Genomic DNA, 23,479 nt, shown 5'->3' with positions numbered 1-23,479 from the left:
CTGGAAAACTAAACAGCCACTGTCATCAGGGTATCCCCTGCAGAACCTCCATAATGATCTACAGTACATGCTAAGCTGCCACCTTTATTATTTCTTCTGGTGATCTTGTAGTTCAATTAAGGAAGATTAAAGCTATTGAGACTACTTATTTTTTTAATTTAAGAACATTTAATAGGTATTTTGCTACAGTGAGACACTAGAAACATACATTGTTATGTATGATGTACACTGGAGAGAAAAAGTTCATTATGATGTCCATAGTATGCAAGAGGTAAATCTGCCTTTCATGACAATGCAATCATGCAGCCGTGGACCTGGTCAACAAAGGCATCCATGGCCTGGTTTTAACTATTATGTTAGAACAGAAGCTGAAGTGGAATTTGAACTTACAGTTTTCCAAACCTAAGTATGTGTTTGAAAAGGAACATGCTATATACAGCTTTAAACAGTGTAGAAAACCCAAAGGGGTTTTTATGAAGCTAATAAGATGTAGCAATACATGCTAATAATTTTGCTATAGGATACAACTATCTTTTCTTGTTTCCCTGTCAGTCCCACCTTTTTAATATTTTCATACTTACAGTGAATTCTTTTGTATTTGTAATGAGAAATGTATTTGGTTAAATTCCTACAAAATCAGCTAGCCCACCTGCTGAATTGAACATGCACATATTTTTTTAACACTAAATCATGAAGCACTTGAAAGCCAGTTAAGCAAAATGGGTAATTAATGCCAACACACTAAATCAGCTTTGCTTTGTGCCAAATGCATCATTTTGCTTGGAGCTTGTCGGTAGCCAGAGACTGCAAAAGAGGCAGTATTATAATGCAAAACAGCTCAGTGAAAATAATTCTATTGAAAGGAAAGCAAAACCATGATGACTATTGTAGAGGCATTTATCTGATAGGTAAGTTGGGAAAATGGTCCAGTGGAAATATAAAAAAATTATTTACTTTTTTTTAAGCTTGTCTGTTGCCTAATTGTCAATAAAAAGAGTAACCTCTTTAGAAAGAAGCAAGTTATTTGAGAGTGTAATTACAATGATTGAGGGCCCAATCTTGCTGTCACACATACCTCTTGATTTTTATGCTACTTGAAGTAACCTGTAGTGTTAACCTTAGTGAAACTGACTGTTGACAGCATTGGAATCTGAGGCATATTTTAGACTACCTGATCCCTTAGTGTTGGATGGATTTGACAGCAAGTTCAATAATACGCATTATGAAACAGATTTTTCAGTTTGTGGGAGAGGATTACACAGTGCCATGGCAAAGACAGAAATAGGTCTAACTCAGTGATATTGCTTTTCAGTCCTATATTCCTCTTTCTTTAGCATTGAATTTTCCTGTTACTTTAACATTATTGGAAACTTCGTTAGTATACCTTTAGACAACATGCAATACAGAAAAGCAAGAGATGTTAGTTGTAGAGTAGCTGAACGTGCTATGGATGAGGTGGGGGGTGGGAGGGAGAGGGGAATGTGGGATGGGGATAGATAACTTGAGGCCCTGGTCTTGCAGACACATTTGTGTACGCTTTACAGTTGTGGGTACATTTGCTAGATTAAAAGAAATTTCACAAGATAAAAAAAAAAGGGCCCCAAATCAGTGAAGTTACTTTGTTTTATACGGTCAGAGTTGCCTAACATTAATTTTGCAGATACTTGAGAGAGATTTTCAGATATTTACTCTGGTTCCAAATGGTAATGCCAAGACCCTTGATGAAAAACTGTAACAGCATTTTTATTTTACTTTATTTTTAGTAAGACAGTAAAGATTAAAGTAAAAATAGGAACTTTGGGTTGCCTTAGAACCATTAAGGGTGTAGCACTAGCAGGATGGGAAAGGAGCACCTAGATGTTGGGTTGGAGTGAAATTTGTGTATCTAGTGTAACTTGGCAATGAGGAGAAGAGGAGCTTTATTGCTTAAATTCTGTGAATCTGGTGCTAGCTCTGTAAACATTTTGGCCTCAGAGCTGAATGGTGTACAGGAGGAAGAGGGGGTGAAAATCACTTGGACCTTGGAATGTAGTGGTCTGGAGACTGGGGGTTTTTTACCATTAAAATAAGAGTTCATGTTGAACTAAAAGACCAAATTCTGTTCATCTCAAACCACAGTAAAAACTATGTGTGTCAATTCAGCCTCATCAAAAATTCACTTAAATGAGTTTGAGCTTTTTTCATTTTGTAGGTATTACCTCTTCTTTTCCTTCATTCTTAAAATTTGTGTTTCTTTCTAAGCTGAAAATTCAGTTCAAATAAAAATCAAGGCACTGTCTCAAAGACTCTTGAAAGGACTATAAAAATACTAAAATAAGCCATTTTTGTCAAATAACTTATTGATGTTATCTTCATTATTTTTATTATTTAATTTATTATTGAAACTAATCAAAATCAATTCTACATAGCTGTGATCTCCCATAGTCTACTTATTGAAGCTGAAATTTAGGTCATCGTTGGGTTTCTGGACTGCTCTTTAGTAACCCACACTCTAGCTAACATAGCTTGAAAACGGAAGAAATGTAAAACCTTTTTAAATTGAAGCCATTGGTAGGAGTACAGTGTGGTGTTGCCCATGAAGTTTTGAAAGCTGCTGAATGATATACTAGATCCTTTGAGTATTCAGCTGTGGGAGATGCACTGGGGCAAATTTTTTAGTAACATACAGCAAGATTTATATTGCCATGATCTCATAAGAGCTTTGAGAAATTCAGGTTACTCAGTATTTCAGAAAGACTTAAATAATTTGTTAGAATTGGAAAATGAATTCTAGCAGTTGGCTAACTGATAATCATCTTGTTCATTAGCTTCCAGAAATGACGGGGAAATGTTTCTCAGGTTATTCTGGAAGTAGCTTTTTCTTTTTCTTCTTTGATATAGTGGTAATGTGAGTTAAAGGCTTTCCCCTAAAACTTGTACATACTATCTTGCAGTGCAAAAAATGGCTTCTGCATTTGTTTTGATCATGTCTTTACCTGCTTATGCTAAATTCGTAGTTTGTCCCCCATACTTACTATAATGTAATAAAAATCAAATCTATAGACAGAATTTGAGTGTAATTATCTCTGGAGATTATTTAATGAATAATATTAATAATCATATTATCAATAAAGAAGGCATTTTTCAACAGAATGTAATTTTTGAATTGTATATTCGGAATTACTAGCAGTGTATTTGAAGAACAACTGAAACTTTGAATAGCTGCATAGAGCATCTTGTGCTCATGAAGGTGTTTAAGTATACTAGTGTTCATAAAAATATTCTGGTAATACGAAAGACTACCGTTTGGAAGCTCTTGTATTTAGTTTTTCCAGAATTTTGGAGTATGTACACACATAAGGTTTATGTGTCAAAGTTTTAGATGTTGTTAATTGCTCTATGGAAATCTAATACTAAATAAATATAGAACATAATTCCATGTGAGGGATTTGCAGCCCCTTTGAAAATATTTTTAGGTAGTACTGCCGTTGACTGGAGTACTGGTTGCGTAGACCACCTCGTACAGTGGTAGGTAATCTCTGTGGGGTCCCCAAAGTAAGCTTAAATAGAGGAAAAATGTTGCCAAAACACAGCTTGAAAAAACAGATTTTACTTTCAGTCATTGATTTAATTTTTGCCATAAGTTGGCTTAAGGCATATTGATATGTCACAAAATCCAATTTAAGAATCTGATTTGTTGTAGGACTAGAGAAATAATTAGGATACCATATCCTATGGAAGACACTTTTTCAGCAGCCTGGAGGGGGGAGAAAGGTGTTGTTGGTTTCTGTGATTGAACAGTGGTCTTCCCAGATTTAGGTGATCATTAGGCAGTGGTCTGTCTGTCTTTGAGAGGAAAACAGGTAGTTGACCAGTCTTTGGCTGCTGAGAAGACTTAATGTGACTGTAGGTGAAAAGGAAGTGCTCAAAAGAAGCGTAATGTCACTGAGTTACTCAAAGATTACTCTAGTGGTCTTTAGTTGTTCTAAACTAACGTGTAGATGAGTTGCTTTGTAGATGTATTCCGTGTGACTGATCATTAGCATGTGCCTGTTTAAACAGCACATGAAAATTTGACCTTATTTAGGTGTAATTCCGTTACAGAACAGCATCACTACTTAATACTGATTAAAATATTTGTTTGAATACAGGAATATTGGATGTAACTGGTATTTTCTTAAACCTAATTCCTTATTAATCCCCTTCCTGTGCAGAACCATGTCCAGACTGACTCAGCTGGAGAGACTGGACTTGGGAAGTAATGAATTCACAGAAGTGGTGAGTTTTGCCTTAGTAACAGAGCTTGGTACCTTTTATAAATTTCTTTATCCTTTTAATCTGTTAATAGTCAATATGAAAATGTAAACATCAGCTTGAGAGTTCTGCTGCTGAGCAAATATTAGGTGTACCTTACACTACTTTATGGAACCTGTTATAAAAATTGGGTGCATATTCTGATGAATATGAGTACATTTTTCCTCAACTTGAAAATAGCACTCTGTGGTATAGTGTGGTTACTGTACTGTTAAAAAATTAACAGTAGCGTGTTTGAATTATACAGAACTTGCAACATTAAATACATGATAACCAGTAAGTGTTTGGAATTTATTATAAGCAAACTATTATGTTTATAAGCTGTGTGTAACCTGCTTTTATTGTCTACAAACTCTTTAGATCCAAGGGAAACTGTATTAATTTTAAGTTTGAATGTTGTTCAAAGCAGTATTTATGGTCAAGGTGCTCAGATTTTTCTTTCAGCATGGATCAACTTGTTTTCTGTTCATGATCTCACAAATACATCTTACATCTACAATCACTTCACGTATCTCTGCTTCTACGGATATTTGCCTGGATAAAGGAATTGGAATAGAAGTATAGTGGAACATGCTGACCTGCTATATAATAAAATCAAGCCTTTGTGTGCCACCAGCAGGTTGTGCAGAGCTGAACACTTGCCTAGTTGTATGGTTTGGCAGATAGGGATGTGTATTTTAGGAATTGTTCATTAGTGTTATTACACCTCTAGCCATTACCTTTACTGCCATATTCTCATCACAATGTAGATATTAGTATCAGAGCATTAAACTAATGTGCCCAGGCCCATGTTAAGCCATAACAACCAGGAGCTAAGTACAGGCTGCAAAATTACCTGTTTGGGTCTGGTTTTGGCCATTTGCTTCATCTCTCCCAGCCTTTTAGCTACAATGGTCAACTACCGGTAACTTCCCTGATTAAGATATTTTGGTAAAAGCCCAGAAAGGTTTGACTCTGCTTTTTGGGATAAAGATCTGTCTGAAAGGTAGTCTTCAGTTAAGATTTTTTTCTTGGAAAATGAATTATTGGGAGGCAGGACTTCAATTTATGTGGGAATTCTACATATTTACGGTGTCACAAAATTGAGTTTTGAATTTTAACTGAACTTAGTTGTAGCTGTTAAGGTGCTGTAGCACCTGTTTTGTATTATTTTCTTAAGAGAGAAGTTTAAATAGGAAGCATATGCAATGTCAATGTTTACCAAGAAGTGGTCGTTCCCTGATATGTAAGATACTTTTAAGAGTAAGTTGTAATGGAAGCACAATCCTGCACTTCAGTTTATGGGTGGAGTGGTTTGCTCATATCATGCAGATGCACCCTTTGCTGCCAGAAAATAAAAAATGGTTTTCCTTTTTCCCCAAACCACAAAGTCATTGTGTTTTTTGACAAACAGATCCTCTCAGCTGATGGAATTTGTTATTAGATATCATCCATGGAGGAGGAAATTACACATGTAACACTTACTTGTTTGTTCCCTTTGAGGAAAAAAAATACTTTTTATAAAAAATACTGAAATGATTACTTAGTGCTGTGATCAAGTTTTTAAAAGGTTTTTGTATACCTAGTATATATTCACATTTCGAAAAGTGAATGTCATGTTTTCACTCCAGCCAGCAGCTAAGTACCACACAGCTGCTTGCTCACTCCCACCCCCCGTGGGATGGGAAGAAGAATCAGAAAAAGGTAAAACTCATGGGTTGAGGCAGGAACAGTTTAATAACTGAAATAAAGTAAATAAATAATGACAATGATAATTGTAATAAATAGGAGAGGGAGAGAGAGGAATAACACCCAAGAGGAAAAAAAAATCACCAAAAAATCAAGTGATGCACAATATAACTGCTCACCACCTGTTACTGACACCCAGCCAATCCCTGAGCAGTGATAGAGGTCTCCTAGCCAGCTCCCCCCAGTTTATATACTGAGCATGACAATCTATGGTATGGAATACCCCTTTGGCTAGTTAGGATCAGCTGTCCTGGCTCTGCTCCCTCCCAGCTTCTCATGTACCTGCTTGCTGGCAGAGCACAGGAGCATCCTTGGTTTGGAGTAAGCACTACTTAGCAACAGCGAAATGTGTGTTATCAAGTATGTTATCAATTTATCAAGTGTTAACATAATTTTCATACTAAATCCAAAACACAGCACTGTACCAGCTACTAAGAAGAAAATAACTCTGTCCCAGCCGAAATCAGGACAGTGAATTATCTGGATTTTCATTGATGACCCAATTAAAGAAGTGTATGCAACAGCTATAACAAGACACTGCTTCAAGTTGCAGTAGATGGATCGCTGAAGTTGTGCTTGCCTTTCACTGTTTTTTATATGAAGTTTTTAACAAATGGCTTCCCTTTACAGCCTGAAGTACTTGAACAACTGAGTGGGTTAAAGGAATTTTGGATGGATGGTAATAGACTAACACTTATTCCAGGGGTAAGTTCTTTTACTGTGTTAAACATTTAGTATTTTAATTTACAGTAGTATTTGCTTTGTCAGTCATCATACATGTTAAAAGTCACTACTTTTATGTTTAATTTTGTATTAACATTAATTGTTAATACAATTTTTTTGTTTGTGTTTTTACTTAAAGTCAAAAGGCTAAATGCCACTTAAATGCTTAACTAGTCCACTTAAGAATTGTCACTGATTGGGCGAGCTGGGTATACAGCTTTTCTTCCATTGGAAGTTGTATACTTCTCATCTAAAAATTATGTTCTGGTTCAGAAAAGAGTAAAAATCCTAGATCAAATCCTGGATCAAATTTAGGGTTGAGTAGCCCTTCCAAAAAGGGATTATTTTGTGTTAGCAAGCAGGAATTTACAGGATAAATATTGTGTGAATTTTTAATGGTCATGGCTATAAAACAAGCAGTGCCTGTTCAGGTGCCGCATATCCAGGGGGCATAGCCAGTTCCTGAGAAAATGTTCTGTTAACTTTGTCTGGGTTCCTGACATCTCTCAGAATTACATGGGGTCCAAGCTGCCCTCTTGTTGGTAGTACTTGTGAACCTGTACTTGTAGTAAGCTAGTATATGAGTATTTGAAACTTGGGAAGCAGCTGGTCTGTTTTCAGACTTAAACTCACTAAGCAGTCTTCTGACATGAGGCTTTCTTGCCCGATCAGTAGTCTTCTCTACTGTCTTTCCTCACTTCAGCTAATTATTCCTTGAATTGTTGAGTGGATGTATTAACTTTACAGTAAAAGTAAAAATTTGTGAAAGTGACTGCATCTTCCCTCTGAAGATTTTAGTACAGTATTGTGCAGAAATTTTCAAGCTTATTCTTGGTTTGTATGGAGAGGTAATACAAGCTTGTATTTTGGCTTGTTTCTTTAGTACAGTTATGGATTCATTGTTGTTGGTTTTGAGGTTCAGTAGGATAGTTTTACACAAAAGGCAAAAATAAGCATTAAAAGACTTTCACTGGAGCCTTATGATGTCCTTACATTACCTACCTCTGAAGTCTGTTCGAAAGCTTGTTACTTGATTTATAGTAATTGATCAAACCATTGAATTTGCAGACTGATTTTAGAGACCTGCAAAATTACTGTGGTGTATCTGTGTGTGTGGAAAAGCATCAATTGTGGATCCACACAAAATATTTCAATATAAAGCTTGAATATTGTGCTTGAAATTGTATGTCAGCACTATAAATAAGTTTTCTCCTTTCCTCTAGCATTACACTTGAGAGACAGTTTGTCAAATCTGCTGGATATTTTGTTTAGAACTTGCACTTTCAAAAATGTCTTATTTTCTCTTGCTTATAGTTCATAGGCACTTTGAAACAACTGACCTACTTGGATGTTTCTAAAAACAACATTGAAGTAGTTGAAGAAGGTATTTCAGGTTGTGAAAGCCTGCAAGACCTACTGTTATCCAGTAATTCACTTCAGCAGCTGCCAGAATCTATTGGTTTGTATTTTCAATTAATTCATGTTCTTTAAAAGCTTACAGTTTAGACACAGAACACTTGAAAATACACAATTGGCATTTTAGATCTAAGTTGCAGTTAATTAAAAGCACAGTTTCGGATAAAGCTGTAATGCGTAACTGAATAATAAAACTTGTATTTGTTTCGGAGCGTTCTTGACTTTATACAGTGGTTTGTAAATAGATGAGAAACCGTTGACTATAACAAAGTAAAAACATTATTCCTCCCTCCTTTTGCTAGCAAGCAAGTTCTGTAAGCTTGTCTGCTTATTTCCTTAGGTATATAGCACCGTAAGCGTACCAGGGAATACAGATGTGGTTACTTGCAGAGGTTTTTGTGCCCCCTTAATTTAAAATTAAAATTAAGCTTAATGAACTCAAGTGTCCTTTTTGATTTTCTTGTTCACTTTGTTACAGGTTCCCTGAAGAAGGTAACAACACTTAAAATTGATGAAAACCAGTTAATTTATTTGCCAGATTCTATAGGAGGGTAGGTATTTCACCGGAATAAAAGGTTGAATTGCCTTTCTGTGTGCTTTTCTGCAACAATGGCTCCACTATTGAATGTTTTTACACCTGCTTGATTTGATTTCTTCTACATGTTAATGTCATAATAGAATTGAAAGCATTTTCATATCTTCTAGTTTGCAGCATATATGTTCTTCATGTATTATTTAATATCAAAACATACATGTTCCTCATGTATTAATGCAGCCACCAATCTGTAAAAGAGAAACTGAATGTGGGAGAAAACAAGATGTTTAAAAAGGCAGTCAGCTGCCTCAACCTGTTTTTTGGCAATAACATAGCTGTGGCTGTGGTAGATACTGCAAATGATTGAACCTTTATCAAAAAGCTTGTGAAAAAGTGAATCTGAACACACATGTTTACCTTTTTTTATGTTACAAGGAGAATTTTCACCTGTTCTTCAGCAGGTTTTTTTTAATGTAGAACTTGGTGTTCAGCAGTTTAGTTTAAAACTCACAAATGACAGCAAAAATAATTGGTTCAGAATCAAGTTCTGTACAAATGAAGGGTATTTGTTTCAATTTGTTTTCTCCTATTATAATCAATGTAGGTTATCTTTTGTTGTTGTCAGAATTTACAAAATACTACTTCACTGCCAGATGCTTAGGTTCACTCTCTCTAACTCTTGAAATTCTTTTCTTGTTCAGAAACTGCACTCAGCTCCTGTTTGGCTATGATCTGTCCCATTCTGAATATTTTCAGTGCCTTGTACTAGCACTTTTTCATGTTGCTGACTCCCCTATTATCACTGAATGTTCTCTTAGAAAGAAAGATATAAAAAAACCCGAAAACCCAAAAAACCCACAACCAACCAACAAAAAAAACCCCCCCAAAATATTTTAGGCGATTAGTAAGGGATTTTTTTGGATTTGAATTCCCGTGGATCTCAGAGTTCTACTTTGAATTAAATTTCAGATTTGTAATTAGTAGAGTTAATAACTTCATTTAACTTAGTGTGCAATTATAGTTGGATTAATTAACCTTTGTAGAGAAGTAATTTGGGGTTTTTTTGCAGGTTAATATCTGTAGAAGAGCTGGACTGTAGTTTCAATGAGATTGAAACATTGCCTTCATCTGTTGGGCAGCTCTCTAATATAAGGACATTTGCTGCAGATCATAACTTTTTAACAGAGCTGCCATCAGAGGTATGTATTTAATTACAAAACTGTAAAGTGAATTTTTTAGTGTATTTTAAACTGTTTGTACAACTTTGGGATAACAAATCAGCAATTCTTGAGTATGTTGTCTTTCTGTATGTTTTTAAAGGAGGATGTATACAAATACACAAGTTTCCAAATAATGAAGTTCTGAATTTTTTAAGCAAGAAGCAGAGATTTGTTGCTAGTGTATTGAAACTAGGAAGTTTTAATATGTAAGAATAAATCTAATTATACTTTACAGGCAACTATAACTGTAATATTAATTGTTTTAAAACACTACAAATGTGCATATTTAGAGTTGTGAAGATGAATTAATTCTTTGGGTTTTTTTTCAGATTGGAAACTGGAAGCATGTAACAGTGTTGTTTCTGCATTCTAATAAGCTTGAATTTCTCCCTGAAGAAATGGGTGATATGCAGAAATTAAAAGTCATCAATCTGAGTGACAATAGGTTTGTGAAGGCATTTATTCAAGTGGAAGTTGTATAAAATGCAACAATAATGTAGAGGTGTTGTTACAAATATGCTGTCTTTCCTTATTTCACACACGGCTTAGAAGCTGACTGAGATGCATGTATTTAATGTTTTTGTTGTGTTCTGGATCTTGCAGTTCTGTTCTGCTAAGCTGTTTTTATTTTAATGACTTGGCATGTGCATTGAAGCACGACTTCAATACATTCATGATTGTTAGCATGTATTTTTCTAGAGAATTAGTTTGGTTCCTTACATAAAACTCTTGATTCTTTCTTAAAAGTTAATAGCTAGCTTCCTGTATTGCATATGGAGGACATGAAACAGCATCACAGTGTAGTGTAAAACAACCGAGTGTTCTGGGGAAGGGGGAAAAGAGGGTTGTGTTTTATTAGAGCTGGTCATTAAAAATGGACAAAACATTTCTCTTTTGGGAATTGCCAATCTGGAGAATTGAAATATATTGGGAGAGATAAGTTTGAGCTTTCCCTCCTGTCCTGCCAGTCCAGCTTCTCTGTACTCCGTCTGTATCTTGATTTATCCATTAATGCCAGAGCTTCCGTTATCCAGGGCAGCCACTTTCCCAACATGTATCTTGGAAAAAAACAGTTTTCAGGTGTAGCATTTTTTTCTTAATTGGCTGGCATGTATCTTGAAAGATAAAATGCTGAGGATGCAGATTAATTAATTCAGGCTAATTGTCTTCAAAATTGTATTCAAGTCATTGAACTGAGTTAAATTCAAGTTACGTTGTCACTTTTTTTAAAGCTGCTTGCTAATCTGGGGAGAAATGCGGGTTTTTGTTTGTTTTTCCAGATATAGCTTTGAATTAATATAAATGCTGTTGCTTTTCAAATGTCCATAGTTATTAACTAGATCGGTTAATGTCCTTTTAAAACATTTTTACAGGCTAATGCAGGATTGATTCTTAACAAGCTTAACAGTATTGATAAATGTTCTGACATAAATTCTTGTACTTTACAGACTGAAGAATTTGCCATTTACCTTTACAAAACTGCAACAGCTCACTGCTATGTGGCTATCAGACAACCAGGTGAACTTTTTAAAAATTAAAAATAGAAGATGGTTGACTTTATTCCTAATGGAATTGACAAGAACAGGGCCATCTGTTAAATAGTGAGACCTGGTATACATCAGTGCTTCCTTGACGCTACTATGTTGGTTCTTCTGAAATAAACAACTCTGAGCCTACCTGTCTTTGGAGACTTTCATACTTCTAGCAAAGTTCTGTACTGTTAGGAAATGCAATTTAATAGATGTCAGGGTTTTTTTGGTTTTGTTTGTCTTAATTCAGACTTGGTTATACTGGAGAGTTACTGCTTGCTAAGCTAGTACTTGAATGTGTAGCATGTAGTTTCTTCCACAGCTAAACTATTGGGGAAACTTAACATGCCTGGTTTTTTGAGCTAGATTTCTTGTCACACCTTTGAACTTTGTGACTGTCCAAGTTCCAAGCTATGAAGCAGAAACTCACGCACTTGTAGCTTGTATTTTTGCTGTGTATTGAAGCCATCTGTAGATATCCTGAATGGCATTAAGGAGTACAGGGCTGCCCAAAATACAGTCCCAGAAGTGTATAATGAAAGCACTTTTACTAATACAGTAATTTCAAGAAATCCCTGCTCTTTTTTGTAAGCGGTGAACAATATTCAATGTGGTGACAATATAAAAAACAGTATGAGCTTTTTCTCTTTACATGATTGAGGTTTAAAAGGCCAGATGTGTCTGTGTATTCCAGATCAGCCTGCTTTGGGATAGTAATAAGCCCTAGCAAGAAACTGGGTTATTTTTTTTAACATGCAGTGTTTGCCTTTCTCTTAAAGCTATTACTGAACTTCAGTTCTTGGTCAAAGCCAGGCATGTTAGTAACTTCATTTTGTGAAAATTATACAGAGGAGAAATGGTTTGATACAAGACAGAGCGTAGTCTTCAAAGTAATGGGACAGGTGTGCTCTGTGATATGTAGATCATATTACTTTTTCATGTTTTCTCATAACATATGCTTCTTTCATTTGCTTCCTAGTCTAAACCGCTTATTCCTCTTCAAAAAGAAGCTGACCCTGACACACAGAAAACAGTGCTTACTAATTACATGTTCCCCCAGCAACCAAGGGCTGAGGATGGTAAGAATTTCTGAAATACCCTGTCAGAATGCTCACTTTTGAAAATAATAATGGGAAGACTGTCCAGCTAATATGATTTTCACTAGATAATACTTAATATAAATATAAAAATACAAGTTTGAAGTAAACTTCTAAGTGGTGAAGAGCTACATCTGAAGAATGAGAACAGTAACTTAATGTGATCTACATATTGATGAATTCTAGGTAAAACTGTTTCACTGAGTGAGGTGAAGAATGAACCAGCGAGATCACATTCTGCGATGGTTACCACTTTACAGTGTGACACCCTATTTCATTCTGACAGAGCTTAATGGCTTGGGGTGAAATTCTCCCTAGCAGGTGTCTGCTTCAGGCTGACAGAATGTTAGACAAAATTTTTCCTCTTACCAAGTGTATATTTTTTGAAAGGTACATAGCATTCTGTGTTTTATTTTAAAAGAAAAGAAATTGGTCCAGAAAAATCCATATTGTTCATATTTAGTTTGAACTGCTATATAAAAGGTTAGGCCCAAGATATTAAGACCTTGCCAGAAAATTATTTCTGCACAGTTTTGAAATAGGAAAATAAGTAGCATTCCATGAGTAACCCCATCAGGAGTTAGGGAAAGAGAGTTAAATCTCTTTTATTTTTCTACGTTCTTTCCACTGAGGGCAAAAGGAGGATGGTTGTGCTGCTTTAACAGAAATGGGGGCGGGGGGGTGTGGGTGCACTTATCAATGGAAATAATTGAAAACTGACAAGAGGCAACATTTGCTGTTCCCTAGCACAAGTGTATAGTACACTGAGGGAAGTGTGATCAAAAATACCAGCAAAACCAATAAATTGTGCATCACTTTTAGTGCCTTCTGATGCAGATAATGTATCTGCAATACCTCTGATAGAATGTGAGAATTATAAAATTATTTGGAGATTCAGTGAAGTTGAAGATTGTTCCTGAAAGCGTTCCCATTTGAACTTTTTCACCCAGACGCTGGGGTTCCTTTTTGTAGATAAGGAAAGGGCTGCTTGTTTGGCTGTAGTTGACAGAATACATGCCTCTGAGGCTGTCATTCCAAACAGAAGATTTAAAGTTCAATGGGTAGTAGTTTTAAGAGTTAAAAATTTTAAAATTCTATGATCAAGTTCTTTTTTTGGTCAGGAACAGTTTTGGGGATAGCGAGGTCTAATAGACTTCACATGTATCAAAATCCTAAGTTTACCCAAAAAGTGCAGAGTAACAAATATTCCTATGCACTTGTTGAGCCCTATAATTAAGTATTTTTCTCTGTCTGCTGTAGAAGTAGTTAATATTAACAGTCTTGGCATTGCTAGAGGATATACATTTTGGTGAGGTGGTGGTGACGGATTTGTTAGACTGTTTGGCATATTGAAGTACAGCCTGGCTGATGTAACACAAGGAGATATGCTGCAATAAGGGACAGTGGGTACCCAAAACATTTTTTTTATCCCTTGTTAAATCAAGCAAGAAACACTTTGTGAAAATTCATATGTTTGCTTTGTTTTAGATGTTTTAGGTTTATTACAGGATTAGCAATAATGCAGGCTTTCATCACTAAGTAGTCCTTATTCTTGATTTTCAAATTTTTATTACATGAAATCAGGTGAATGCTGTTATGTGCTTAATGAGACCTCACTGAAGTCAGGCTATATAAATCTATATAAGTAAATTTACATTTATATATATACAAACACATACTTTTGTATTTATACATATATAGGAATAAAAATACTTCACAGCAGAATTCTGAAAATTTTCAAGTGTGTTAAACTTACTGTACAGCTGTGTCTATGAAGTTTTTTAACTTTACAGATAGGGATTTTACTATTATGAAAAAATGGCCAAGTTTATAAAGCAATGGCAGTGCAGCTAGTCTTCAATTAATGGTGCTGCTAATCTCTTATCTTTTAAGAATGCATAAAATCCCATCCAGGAGAAAGAAAATAAGGATTTTTATTTTTCATAATGTATCCTAGTCTTACAACAGTCTCTCTTTTTTTAGTTATGTTCATATCTGATAATGAAAGTTTCAATCCATCTCTGTGGGAGGAACAGCGGAAACAGCGTGCTCAGGTGGCATTTGAGTGTGATGAAGACAAAGATGAGAGAGAGGCACCACCTCGGGTTAGTACTGAATTCATTTTTTAATACTTGGTGCTTTCTTTCCTCTTATCCCCACACCTGAATCCCACCCTTTTACTTGCTTTGTCTGTCAGTTTCACTCTGCTGAGGAAATTGAGTCTTCAGTTATTAAGAGTATCTAACAGGGTGAAACACTGTAATTTGGGGCACTTCGTTTGGTGTTGTGTTGGTTTTTTTTATTATTTTCTTTCTGGCCCTATCATTTCAAGTGGAGCACAAGGGAAAAACACTCAGCAGATGAAAGGTAATGTGGGGCATAATTAGGAGACTACCTGACTGGTGATGACATGGAGAAGTATAGTAGCAAAACAATGATTAATCCTATTTTTTCTTTAAGTAAACTACAATTGTCATAATTCTTCCTGCTTGCAATGAATGGACACATTTGGGGGGTGGGGAGGTGGGGAGGGCTGTGATTCATAATCCTGTTGGGTCTTGTAAGTTGCATCAGTGGAGGTAGACTCGAACAGCAAAGTGGAGATGCTGGATTATTTAGTGTTTTGTCCTAATTCATTGTCTGTTTTAAAGCTGATATTTTAATCATGGCATTTAATAAAATGTAGAACACTATTGCTTTTTGTTACACAGGAAGGCAACCTAAAGAGATACCCAACTCCATATCCTGATGAACTGAAGAATATGGTCAAAACAGTCCAGACAATTGTACATAGGCTAAAGGATGAAGAATCTACTGAAGATACTGCCAAGGAGTCAAAACGAGAAGGCCAGACAGTTTCTGTAAAAGATGTGGGGGTAAAGGTTAGAGATAATATACTCTTCTGACTTTGCAAGAACTTCCAAAGATCTAGAGTGCCATTGATTCCTTTTAATTCTCTTCTTCATCCCCACTAATGCTTTAGCAAGAAAAAATTTTAGATTAAAGAAGAGAACTTACCTCTTCACTGGCTAAAGAAGTCTGTAATAAAAATCTGGTTTGCAGTAGCAGTTTACTTCTGACAGAACAAGGAAAGTGACTTGATTCTCAGGCAAATACAAGCTATGGGTTGAAGAGCTGGCTTCTTCAGTTTCTGGAGGATGGCATCTTTGTCATCCTCTGATCTTTATCTGTGAGAATTCACAATGAAATTCAGGGTAATCTCTAAGAATTTTATTGCTGCCCTTGTGACTAGAGGTTTTACATGAGAAGCTGGAAATAGAATCATAGCAAGTTAGCATAGGAGTCAGTCTTAACATGATGATGATGGGCAGTAGGACTGCGGTTTGGTGCTGACATGTCTCATTGTAGATATTCTTGGGCTTTTTTTTTTTTAATGTAACTGGAAATTTAATGGTACAGATTTACCCCAATAAGGAGGAGAGTCAAACAATGGGTAGGGACTGTACCTCTGTAATCTGCAGAGATTTCATACCTCCTGCATTTCATACTTCATAATTTCAAAGCTGAGATTTTCCGTTCCATAGCTTCCCGAAATATAAAATGCCAACTCTAAATATCACGTTACTGAAAACGTTTCAGGATGTTTTTTCTGCTAATGTTCTTAATCCTGTAGACTTCAGAAATTGCTTCAATAAAGAACAAAGGAGATGAGAGAAAGCAATATTCAGCAGGAGGCTCGCTGCAGAAGCCTGCTGAACCAGAAGCTGAGCACAGCACTGCAAATTCACAGATGACTGCACTTGTTAAAACCTTGCAGAACACGAAAACAATTGTCAACCACCAAGACATGCTTGAGGTATAACATTGCGATGAACATTGTAGCAGTCAAAGAATTGTGCTGGTGTTGTATTGAATTTGTAACTCTGGGAAATGAAAATTTACATTGACAATAGCATAAAATTGCCATTCACAAGCATTTGAATACAGATGGTTTGCAATGCCATTTTTTTTTCACTTCAGATTATACTAAGTAAAAGTTAAAATAGCTAATAAAAGGCTCATAATGAAAGATGTATGCATTTAAAGAAAAACAAAGCAAGCTGAGTGAAAAGTGGACCTAAGTATCAAACTTTGAAAAGACTCAGTTTCCAGGTTTTGCTTGATTGTCAGTTATTCATTAAATAATCAATTTTAATTGTCACTGAAACGATGAACTATCTGACTAGTGGGAGCAATCAAAAACTTGTATATCCCAGTGACTATGCACATTCATTTCAATTGAAAAGTGAAAGGTGGGTTTAAAAATATTATTCCTCTGTTTATTAGTGAGCTGTTACGAATATGATTTGGTTTGTATTTACCTCTTATAAAGAGTCACAGATTTTAAATGTCTGAACTCTTTGTACATCTCTGACAAACATCATGCATTCATTTATGTAGAATGTTTCAGACTTAACAACAAATTTTGGAATTTGTCACTTATCAGTTGCCAGTCACAACCTGTAAAATGCTTTTCTCGTAGTTTCACAAGCAAATTATTTTTGCCTGTGTTGTGTAAGCAGGGGAACATGCATATATCATACTTTTGCTGAACAGGTTTTGTGACACGCAGTTGCAGCTGCATTGACGTTATCCTTTAGTTTAAAAATACAATTGCAGAAAATTGTATTAGTTGTCTAACAACAGTGACAGCGATTCTTTGTAGCTGGCTGTATGCCAGTAAGTAAATAGAGGCAGCAGTGTGTGGTCCGTCGGCGATAGTGAATTCCTTCCATGTAATAACCTGCTGGTAGCTCTTGCAGTTGAATACAGATATCTAAGCTTTGCATGTGTGCAAGTTTTTCATTTAAACATTGATTTACACTTGTATGTCACGTCCAAGAGGGAAGGCCAGTGTGATAGAAGCAGCGAAAAGGTTGTCTGTTCCAGTTACAGAGAAAAACAGCTGGATTTTTATTTTTAATTAAGACTATTATAGCTTGTTTATTAACATCTTGGTCAGGTCCTCCCTGCAGTCGCAGAACTGGCCAGGTAGTTAGTGTCATGGGAAAGGTGGTGTTCCAGTAGGTTGCACACATTAAACCTTCTGAAAGTTGTAAGAAATGAACATTGTGACAGAGTATTTTTGCAATCTGCAACATGGATTTTATAGCATTTGTAGCATGTTCATTAGAAAGAAATTTCCACTTTAGGGAAGGAAGGTTTTCTCCCCTTCAAAATATTACTGGAAACAATTGGTTTTTGAAGATGATGGGAATATAGGGCTGGCATTAGGATACTGAATCAGCCATGTGGCTGCTTTTGCAGCACTTCATCAGTTTGTTGTCCTGTAGACAGGCTTATTAGCCAGTGCCGTTTCACACACTTAGTCAAGGTATTTCTATTCTTTTATTCTAGTTTGCTGAAAGTAGGGAGCTGGGTGGCCACCCACAAATGCCTAGTTCTCCAATTGTCAGAACTTCACACTATTTCATATTACAGTTCAGCAAGCAAAAAGTATCAGCCTTCATGGGTTACAAGTTGCATAATTCCTTCATTACTTAGTATTAATTTTCCTATTTGTCAAGTAATTCTCTTGCTTCTCATGTTAGTTAGTTCACATGCTCAGTCTCTAGTTTTTGTATCTGGGGAGTTTCTTCAGTCGGTGGTCAATGAGTCAGTGAGTCGGTGGTCGCTATCTCCCCCTGCCGGAATTACTTTTCCCCTGTTTAGTGAAACTTCCAGTCAGCTCATTCATCTTGTGGTGGTACTTTCCTGGTTTAAACAAAGAATTTGCTGGTGCTTAATGAAGCCCTTAGTAGTACGTACAAAAATGTTTCTATCTTAACTTAACCATTAATATTTCATTTGTTCGGATTGTCTTAAAGTCAAACCTTGAACGATACATTTGATTTTTTTAATCAATCCCTTGATCATTTGATGTCAGGTTAATTTTCATAAGTGCACTGAGTTATGATAACTGAGTTCTATGTTATGGTTAGGAACTAGCAATTTCTAGCTTAAATGTCTTCAGCATTGCTTTATTCCTCTGCCATTGTTTTTGAAGTTAAATAACTTTACTTCCTTTTTGGAATTTACCCCCTGTGTAAATTTAAGGATACAAACCCAAGCTACACTTGCTCATTTTTTGCTAGACTAGACAAGCCAAGCACATTCAGTCTTTTCTCACAGCGTAGCTCTCCATTCCTAAGATTATCTTGGTCATCTTACTCTATAGCTGTTCTAGTTTGAGCTCTTTTCTGTAAAACCAATACCCAGCTAATCAGTCAGGGGTGTTTGCTGGTTCAGTGATAACTTTCTGACTTGGACTCAGCTGGAGGTTCTCTCCAGTGGTGGAACAGAGGCTGCAGCTGCTTCCTCCAAGTAGGTTTTTGCAACTAAAGTTACTGGTTTGAGTATCATTCCCATGGAGTTCATCAGTGACTATTGAAGTCTGCATGTGCTGCTTGTTAAAGGTAATTGTGGCAAATATTACTAAGTTCAGTTGAGTTGCACTACAAATGCACAGAACAGTTGTCATGTTATGCCTGTGTTATGTTGCTTGTCTATTTTTTCCCCTTTATTGTTCAGTGGGTGACAATTTGGATAACATTTACTTAATCTTTAAGCAGTTCTTTAAAATGCACAGCATAAAGCTGTTTTTCTTTAGCAGGAGTCAGAAGAACTCTCCTCTGATGAAGAGATGAAAATGGCAGAAATGCGACCACCGCTGATAGAAACCTCCATAAACCAACCAAAAGTGGTAGCTCTTAGCAGTAACAAAAAAGGTTAGACACCATAAAAAGCAATAGAAGTGTTGTGTAATTCTGATTATCTCTTCTCTCAAAGTGGCTAATTTTCAAATTACATTATGTAAAATTAGATTTAATTTGTATGTTTTTAAAGCAAGATGATCAATTCTCTAGTTAAGTAATGAAAGCAGAAAAAAAATTCTGGAATATCTTGAGTGTGGCAGAGAAAGCTGTGTTGACATCCTGATTTTTCTTGATGCTTGTCATCAGTTGAAAAGCGGAGAGGAGAAGCTAATGCATGTGGATGTTTAAGAAAAGCATTGCAGAAAGTGGTATTTGGCTTGGAAATATTCCATATTTCCTCCCTCCCCCAGATTTTCTGGATTATTGCTGCTATAGGCAGCAACATCACTTGTTTAAATTTCTTAGAGGAGCTGTGCTGTCTTCCAGAGGTTTAAGAATAAACTTCTCATGTGGCAACTATTTCTTCCTTTCTGCTAACAGGAAATTTCAGAACATTGTTTTTTGTTACCTAAGTTTTATATTCTCTGAACAATAATTTTGGTCTGAGTAACCATTTCCTTAAGAGTAAGGAATAACCTAGGATTCAGAGAAAACATAATTTAGAAGTTGGAGAGCAAATTGTGTTTTGCTGCATATGATGTCCTAGTCCTGTACTTTCCAGGACAAAGGGCTTTCCCAGAAAGGGTGAGATTTAGTGGGGATGAAGGAAAACCACGTGGAGGTAGCGGAAAGAGTCTGCTGAATATCACATGCAGGTGAAAAGATTGAGGTCTGTCACTGCTGTCTTTGCGGTGTTGTGCCTGACTAAAGTATTTTCTTGACTCTAGAGGCAGACATTAGTTTCACAAAATTTATGCTTTTGGGACCTATAACTATGTCTTGAAGCAAAAATTTAAATGTATTTGTTCATACACTTAAAATCATAGCTGGCTTCAAGTCCCACAGAAATTATTTTTGTATGGTTATAGTATGTAAGTATGCATACATTATGCAAGAATCAGTGTGCACAGGTGTAAATTACTCTGAAAACGTCCTAAGTTTTCTGCAAAGCATGGGAATGCATTGAATTCCAACTCTGTAGAAAAACATTTCTCTTTGCTGTTTTTTTTACACCTGTTTAACTATATAGAGCTATCCAGTGATCTAGCTCTTTCCAGAGTGCTTGATCTAATAAATACCTCTTTAACAGCGATACAATGTTTGAAATCAGGATCTGTGAAACATGTGAACTTCATTTTCATAGAGGCTAATAGAGCATGTAATGCAAAACTTTGAAATCATTCCAAAAAACAGAAGTATGATTTGATGGATATTTTGGGGAAATATTTTATAATGTAGCACTAGCTTATACCAAGGAAACTTGGAATAAAGCAACAAGTTACATTTCATTAACTGGTGAGGGCTGTTTACATTGAGCTGAAAAATAGGAACTGTTGCCAGCAGTCTGTTGTAACTTCAAGTTTCCAAAGGTGTTAGCTTACATTTTAGTTTCCAGTAGTAAGAATTACTGAAGAACAATAAACAGTACTGTAACATAAACACATTTAATGGCTGTTAAACAGATACATGTGTCTAAGTTGGCAAATTTTTATTTCAGATGATTCAAAAGATGCTGATTCCTTATCAGATGAAGCTACCCACAACAGCAATCAAAATAACAGTAACTGTTCCTCTCCTTCTCGAATGTCAGATTCTGTTTCTTTAAATACTGATAGTAGCCAAGATATTTCCCTCTGTTCTCCAGACAAAGAAACACATGCTGCTGTTTTATCCAAGATCAGGTTTGTAAGATACTGTCTACCACTGAGCAAATACAATAGAAAAATGTTACTTAATCTTTCATATTATGTCTCCATTCTTTTAATTAATTAATTTATCATTCATGAAATTTACCTTTTAATGTTTTAAATTAAGGTTAGATAATGGAATAGAATTGAATTTTATTGCCCTCGTGGTTTTTTTTTTTAGAGGCTAATTTTCATATACAAGAGATGGTTTCTATCTGTTTTAATAACAGGATATAATAACTTCATCCTTATAATTTTTGTATTCCTGCAAAACAGTTCAATACACCATTTTACAAGCTATATGTTTTTATCTGCATCACTTTGAAGGTAAAATTGATTACTAACGTTACTATAAAAGGCTTTTAGAAACTTACAAAGAATGGACTTACAGGTTGCTGCTTTTCTTGAGGTTTTAGTTAGAAGGTGCCATTTTTAAAAGAGATTTTCCTTACCTTACATTGGACAAGAATTTGTTCAAAATTGTCATGGAACTTGCAAGTATTTGATTTAAAAAATTGAGTTGTTATCACTTTGTAATTTTGACATCTTTAAACTGTCTTTAATAATTCCTGTTGAATTTAAACAAGCTTCTGAACTCAGATGACACAAATATTGCCAAAATGAGCCCTCTCTATATTTCTGTAACGGTGAGACAGCAAGTCACAAATCTGGTTGTATATTGGTCTTTGTCCTGTTTTCTGTGCACAGTATGGCAGTGTTGCATGTTAATGATTATCTCTTCTAAAACAGTTCTTAAAAGAGTATGTTGGTTCCTTCTGGAATTTATTTTAAGAGCCATCTTTTTTTCCAGGCGAGAAGATGAAAATCTGAATAATCTTTTGCACAATGGAGGTGAATTGAGCCTTACAGTAGAAGGAAAAATAAATGTGCAAGACAAGGTTGCAGATTTGTCTGAATATGAATTAAGCATTGAAGAAAGATTATGCCTCGTAGGAAAAAGTGTTGATCTAAGCACTTCTACAGAGGAGTCTCACAAATTAGACCAAATAAACATGAATATCAATAAACTGGCTAGGGAGGAGGCACTGCCGGTTCCTGTAGAAGGGTTACAAACAGAGGAAATAATTTCAGTAAAGGGCTTTTTGAATAAAAACATGAAAGAAGAAAGTGAGTGCTTGGAAAATGGAAATAAATACCCTATAAATAAAGTAAATGGACATCCTGAGGACGCAGTACAATCTCCCAGTAAAGACAAACTAGCAAGAAGTGCTACAGTTGATGGTGATTCTGCTGAACTGCCTGTTTCGAGGAGTACTGAAGATTTGTCCCCACAGAGAAGTGGTCCTGTGATGAAATCTCACAGCGTCACCAGTATGGACACTGGTGGTCTGAAAATCTGTGATAGTGTAAATGAGAATGGATCTCAACAGTCAAACTCAGTAGTAAAATCAGCATCTGATAGTGCAGATGGAAAAAACATAGTCCGAAGTAAATCTGCTACTCTTCTGTATGATCGACCTTTGCAGGTTTTTCCTGGGTCATCATCATCATCTGATTTAATTTCTACAAAAACTGTGTTCAAGTTTGACTCAAATCACAATCCTGAAGGCACTAATGTAGCGAGAGGATCGGTGACAAGTGGTGCGCAGGTGTTCTGCACTCCCCAGTATAATATTCAGTACAGTAGCAGTGCAATGGCGAAAGACACCTTGTGGCCACAGAAACAAAACACCCAGGTAGAACAAGGCAGCTTACCTCCTTCACGTCTGCATAGGTCTGACAGTACAGAAGCCCCCAGCTATGTAAAGCATTCTGCCAATATGAATTTCTCCAATCATAACAACGTCCGAGCCAGTGCTGTGTATAACACTCATCAACGGATGGCTGGGAGACACACAGATTTGTGGGCTGTTCCACCAAATGATAGACTGCTCCCAGGAGCAGCCAGACATACTCTTCAAAGGCAGAGCAGCGTGTCTTCTACAGCTTCTATAAATGTTGGGGATACTGGACCTTCAAGGTGGACCCAGGGTCCTGAAGGGGACTACTTAACATACAGAGATTTGCATTCAATGGGAAGAGTTTCACAATTAATGTCTGGGCAACAGAGACCTCTTTCTGCCAGGACTTACAGCATTGATGGTCCAAATGTACCCCGACCACAGAGTGCTCGGCCATTGGTGAATGAAATACCAGAAAGAACTATGTCAGTTAGTGACTTCAATTACTCGCGGACTAGCCCTTCAAAGAGATCAAACCCAAGAGTGAACTCTGAGCACTCTTTATTAGATCCTCCAGGAAAAAGTAAAGTCCCTCATGACTGGAGGGAACAGGTGCTGCGACATATTGAGGCTAAAAAGCTAGAAAAGGTAAAAATAATAATTTAAAAACTCCTCTACCTTTCTGTTACCTGGATATGGAATAAGTTAAAACACTCTGCATTTTGAACCACTTTTAATTACCAGTGAAAATGT

General features: G+C 36.1%; 1 protein-coding gene across 11 annotated transcripts in view; it reads left to right on the top strand.

Moving 5' to 3' along the window:
* Positions 1-23,479, top strand: part of ERBIN (erbb2 interacting protein) — a 122,746-nt gene that overhangs the window by 81,845 nt on the left and 17,422 nt on the right. For 6 of the 11 annotated variants that reach the window (XM_055790671.1, XM_055790667.1, XM_055790669.1 and 3 more), the window contains 14 exons: positions 4,194-4,257; positions 6,652-6,726; positions 8,059-8,203; positions 8,639-8,711; positions 9,765-9,894; positions 10,245-10,360; positions 11,364-11,433; positions 12,424-12,523; positions 14,525-14,646; positions 15,253-15,423; positions 16,176-16,358; positions 19,152-19,269; positions 20,855-21,038; positions 21,856-23,374. In XM_055790671.1, coding sequence (XP_055646646.1) covers positions 4,194-4,257; positions 6,652-6,726; positions 8,059-8,203; positions 8,639-8,711; positions 9,765-9,894; positions 10,245-10,360; positions 11,364-11,433; positions 12,424-12,523; positions 14,525-14,646; positions 15,253-15,423; positions 16,176-16,358; positions 19,152-19,269; positions 20,855-21,038; positions 21,856-23,374 — 3,070 coding nt within the window. The remainder of the gene's footprint in view (positions 1-4,193; positions 4,258-6,651; positions 6,727-8,058; positions 8,204-8,638; positions 8,712-9,764; positions 9,895-10,244; positions 10,361-11,363; positions 11,434-12,423; positions 12,524-14,524; positions 14,647-15,252; positions 15,424-16,175; positions 16,359-19,151; positions 19,270-20,854; positions 21,039-21,855; positions 23,375-23,479) is intronic. The other 5 variants (XM_055790670.1, XM_055790674.1, XM_055790666.1 and 2 more) reach the window with 4 other exon arrangements.

The sequence above is a fragment of the Falco peregrinus genome, chromosome Z (assembly GCF_023634155.1).
Source record: "Falco peregrinus isolate bFalPer1 chromosome Z, bFalPer1.pri, whole genome shotgun sequence".
NCBI classification, from domain to species: domain Eukaryota; kingdom Metazoa; phylum Chordata; class Aves; order Falconiformes; family Falconidae; genus Falco; species Falco peregrinus.
This window is presented reverse-complemented; position numbering and strand designations above follow the sequence as displayed.